The 4,334-nt window shown below is 39.0% G+C and overlaps 1 protein-coding gene across 5 annotated transcripts in view; it reads right to left on the bottom strand.

Moving 5' to 3' along the window:
* slc4a2b (solute carrier family 4 member 2b) overlaps nt 1-4,334 on the bottom strand; it is a 48,818-nt gene that overhangs the window by 4,767 nt on the left and 39,717 nt on the right. For all 5 annotated transcript variants that reach the window (XM_046054218.1, XM_046053982.1, XM_046054061.1 and 2 more), the window contains 5 exons: nt 3,957-4,175; nt 3,087-3,176; nt 2,698-2,864; nt 604-857; nt 331-500 (listed from right to left, as the gene is read on the bottom strand). In XM_046054218.1, the coding sequence (XP_045910174.1) occupies nt 331-500; nt 604-857; nt 2,698-2,864; nt 3,087-3,176; nt 3,957-4,175 (900 nt within the window). The remainder of the gene's footprint in view (nt 1-330; nt 501-603; nt 858-2,697; nt 2,865-3,086; nt 3,177-3,956; nt 4,176-4,334) is intronic.

Here is a 4,334-nt window from a genome sequence, read left to right as displayed (position 1 = left end):
ACATTTTTCATAACATTTTATTGACTAAACATTTGACAGATGAATCAATCCTTAAAATATTAGTTGCATCATTATTCTTTCATATGTTTTATTCCTAAATGTGAAAATTATTATTTTTGTACTTTAAACATAATTTAATATATTTTATCTAAAAATGGTGAAAAGAGCCCCTGCAACCCTTTATCTTATAATTTATCATGTGACTAGAAGAATTATCTAAAGTGATTTTTATCATCATGCCATTATTATTTCTTGAACCTGAAACCTCTATCATTTTATGTAAAAACACGTGTCTTCTCAGCCTAAAGGACAAAATAGCACTCCTCTTACCTTGCGTACGTAGGAGTGATCGGGGTGATACTTTGGTGGCATAAGCAGCAGCATCATCCGCTCTGTCAGCTGGATGCCATTCAGGGACATCACACCCATGTAGAGGAAGATACCAAACAGCACTGCCAGGGGGATCTGACGCAGCAGGTCACCTATCACGATGGACATACCTGGGGAGAGGAAGTAATGCAAAAATATATGCTAAATATTTTTACAGGAGGTTAAAAGTTAGGACAAAGGCGACACACTCAGATTTCAATGTCTGAGACTCACCAACCAAGACGGCCACCAGGAGCCCGGTGACCCTCTGCTCCTTCACCTCCTGGATGCGAGGCTTGTCTCCGGGGGCGACGGCTTTGCTCATGACAGTTAGGGCGTTGACGTGGGTCACCGAGCGAACGGTCGCGGCGGCCATCCACGGCAGACCGAACAGAGCCGAGCTGCCGCCCAGCACCACAATCAGCAGCAGGTCCAGATGGAAACCAGAACCTTTCACCAGCATCCGCTCCTTCTTACTCACAATGAGCCTGCAGGGAGACGTAAACGACAGGGTTTGGATCGTCAGCTTCTTATTCACAGGATAAGTTTGTTGATGTGTTCATAGCAGGCGGCTGCGTAGCCACTGTGTTTTTTTCTTTTACTTTGATTTATTCAGTGTCTTCTGACTGAGCATAAACGCTCTTTTAACAATCATCACTTCTTTAATACGGAAGCCCTAAGCGGCCATCCATTCAAATATTTTCTTACTCCGTTTTCCCGTGATAACAGGATAATGTTCTCGTGATCTCGAGATAACAAAACAGTAGTTTAACACAGTGGTGTAATAGTAATTTCATTTCGACTGTCTGTGTGAGTGTTTAGCTTAGTTGGTAGAGCACAGCGCTCATACTCTTGGAGTTTTCATAATCCTCTTCAACAAAGTTCTTATGAAGAGACGTGTTTGACATGTTTCACATGCCCACAATAAATCACATGCTGAACTATGTGCATCCCGGCAATTGGTCCAAATCCATCAGCCTTTTCATTTCCCCATTGTTCCCAGGCAGAGGAAATTCCTGTGCTTCTCATTCAGGGGAATCCATTTAACGTTACACATTTCCTGAGGTCTATTTCAGAACCTTTGAAATAGCCGTCGGGAAATGTGTGATTTGATTCCCCTGAATCTCTTCATAACAACTAATAAAAAAAAACACACAAAAGAAGAAAAAAAAAAAGTCATTGAGAGCTGGAATCAACACACAATCCTTGGGTTATGAGTCCTGTGCTCTACCAACTGAACTAACCAGTCCCACTTTGAATAGTCTGAAATTATCCAAAAGAAACGCACCAGCCGACCCCTGTATTCAGCTATGGTTTGTTGTCTCGAGATCACGAGAAAATTTTCCCGTTATCACAGGAAAACAGAGTTAAAAAATGTTTGAATGGATGTCCGCTCAGGGCTTCTGTACTTTAACAGTCTTCTTCTACATTAATATTGTATACAATGCAATTTAGAAATATAAATACTGCAGTCTAGTGGCCCACCGATATGGGTTTTTCAGTGGCTGATACTGATATTTAGAGAGCAGGGCCGATATAAAATGCTGATATCAAAACAAAGACAATGAATATATAATTCCATTTTTCAATGCAGAATACAATCTAAATATGTTATCTTAGCCAAAAACATGTTGTTTAAGATTTTTTATGAATTTATAAAATAGAAAAATACATTGGGTTAGATTTCAGAACGTTACTGGTGAGTGGGGCTCAGTTTGTCAGAAGTGGAGTCATTCAACTGCATTATTCTCCACAGTATAACAACATATATATTTATTTGCTATACCGATTTACCGGCTGACCAATTAATTGGTCTTATCACTACTGCAGTTGTGAGCAATACTGAAGCAGATATTTATACATATTTTTGCAATGGCAATAATTTGATTATAATTTATTTACTTCATTTACTTCAACATCATACAGAGGTGGGTGACATGGTGCTGTGGATATGATGCTGACCATTGTTTTCTTTACAATAAAAATGTTATGTAGTTCAGAAACTGTAACGTTAATTAATTAAACGTCCTTTAATGCATTCACTATTTTACTGCCTGTTTTTGTATGAGAGGTGCTGTATAAACAAAGTGTACTTTAATTACTATTTTTAAATTATTTGGAAACTGCAACATTATCATGTGTAAAACTATAAATACAACTTTAAGATCCTGTTATCAGTTTCATGTTGTTCAGCAGAGATTAGCTACGTTTGACGAATGATATTTTAGCATAAATCAAAACAAACTGACTCTTCAAATGTCGTCATGGGACACAACTATTTTATAATGTGGAGAAATTCTGAGGACATTCCTGCTTGTTGCGACTCACGTGGTGATTTGAGTCTCCATGAAGATGAGGATGAAAACCAACAGAGCGGGAAAACAGCAGGCAAACATCATCCAGATGGGGAAGTCACCCTTCGTACCCAGTGGACTGATTATCCAGCCACGTTTGTCAGGATTCGTCACAGAGAAACCATTAGGAACACTCAGTTTCTGGAAAGAGGACAAAGACAGGAATGAGCATGGCAGCAAAGAGGAAGAATATCATGATCGTCTGTTTTATGAATATTTGCCATTAATTCAAACAAGAACATTAAGCAATAAAGGCGACGGACATGTAATGTCTGCATGTTGCGTGTACAGAATAGATCCACAACAGAAAATCACATTTACATAAGATGGAGAGCAAGATAAGTGTTGGTATTTGAGACTTACCTGCGTGTATGTGTCCTTTATACTGTAATCCACCAGGACCATGATGAGGATGGCAATCGGTACGCCAAAATCTCCTATAATCCTGCGAAACTGAACCCCACAAGATGTGAAAGTTTGAGCAAAACTAGCAATTTATGTTAAATCCAAGAATGATAAGCAGTGTAGTCTGTACTACAGATTATATTCTGGCTGGACATGGATACTGTCATTTTCTTATTTTATGAAAACAAATTAGAGAATTTCAAGACTGAAATTCTTGGTCTTGAAAATAGTACACAAGCGTCCATTTAGTGGCCAAAAATCTCAGTCAGTCTCACCACATCCCATGTTTCCGATTCCCAGTCTTTAAAGGAACAGTTTAACATTTTGGAAAATATGAAACTACTCTATCTACTCTATAGCAGCTGTTTAGCTTAGCTTAGCACAAAGACCGGAAACAGAAGCTCTCTCAATCTGTAACAAAATCTGCATAACATCTCATTGAAAGCTCAGTATTTAAACGCCTTATATATTGTTTTTACTTTGTTTTTTGTGAATCAAAAGGTTGAGCTTTCCCTTTAAAGTGGTCAAAAACTAGAAATACTGAAATTTGACCGTCTAATTGGCAAACTCTTCATGTGATACGATCAAAAGCTGCAGAACAGCTAACACATGGAAATTGTTTGTCAACTATAGCTCTTTAGACTGCAAGGTGTAATGGCTCAACTGAGTTTGTCCTCATATTTCATTGTACTTTGACACTTAAGAGGTTTGGATGCAACAATTCACTGATCTATGATACATGATGATAGAGGCTTAAATCAATATGGGGTTAACATTTATGGGCCTAATGTTGCAGGACTGATTTTTTTTTTTTTTAAAGCTCCTCACCCTTCCAGGGAAGAACGCACTGTTCTTGAACTTGCGCAGGTAGAAAGCAATGAAAAATGTTCCGGCCATTAGAACCAGAGAGAGCAGTGCAGTGTTGGGCTGGCCTTGGACCGTCACTGTCACAGGCTGGGTGCTGTTGCTCGGCACGAGGGTGTTATTTTCCGGTGAGGCAGTGCTGTTGTCGAGGGAGCAACTTTTCAGTGGGTGCTCCTTGAAAATCTGCCCGATGACACAGAGGGTTCAAATTAATGTAAAATATTTCACTTCAGAATTCACACACACACACACACACACACACACACACACACATACATACATACGGGAACACACACATACATGAAAATGCTGAATAAACAAGTAGAGAAACATATCAAATGC

This window comes from Micropterus dolomieu, linkage group LG01 (genome assembly GCF_021292245.1).
Source record: "Micropterus dolomieu isolate WLL.071019.BEF.003 ecotype Adirondacks linkage group LG01, ASM2129224v1, whole genome shotgun sequence".
NCBI lineage: Eukaryota > Metazoa > Chordata > Actinopteri > Centrarchiformes > Centrarchidae > Micropterus > Micropterus dolomieu.
Note: the sequence above shows the minus strand (reverse complement) of the source record. Positions and strands in the feature narration are given on the sequence as shown.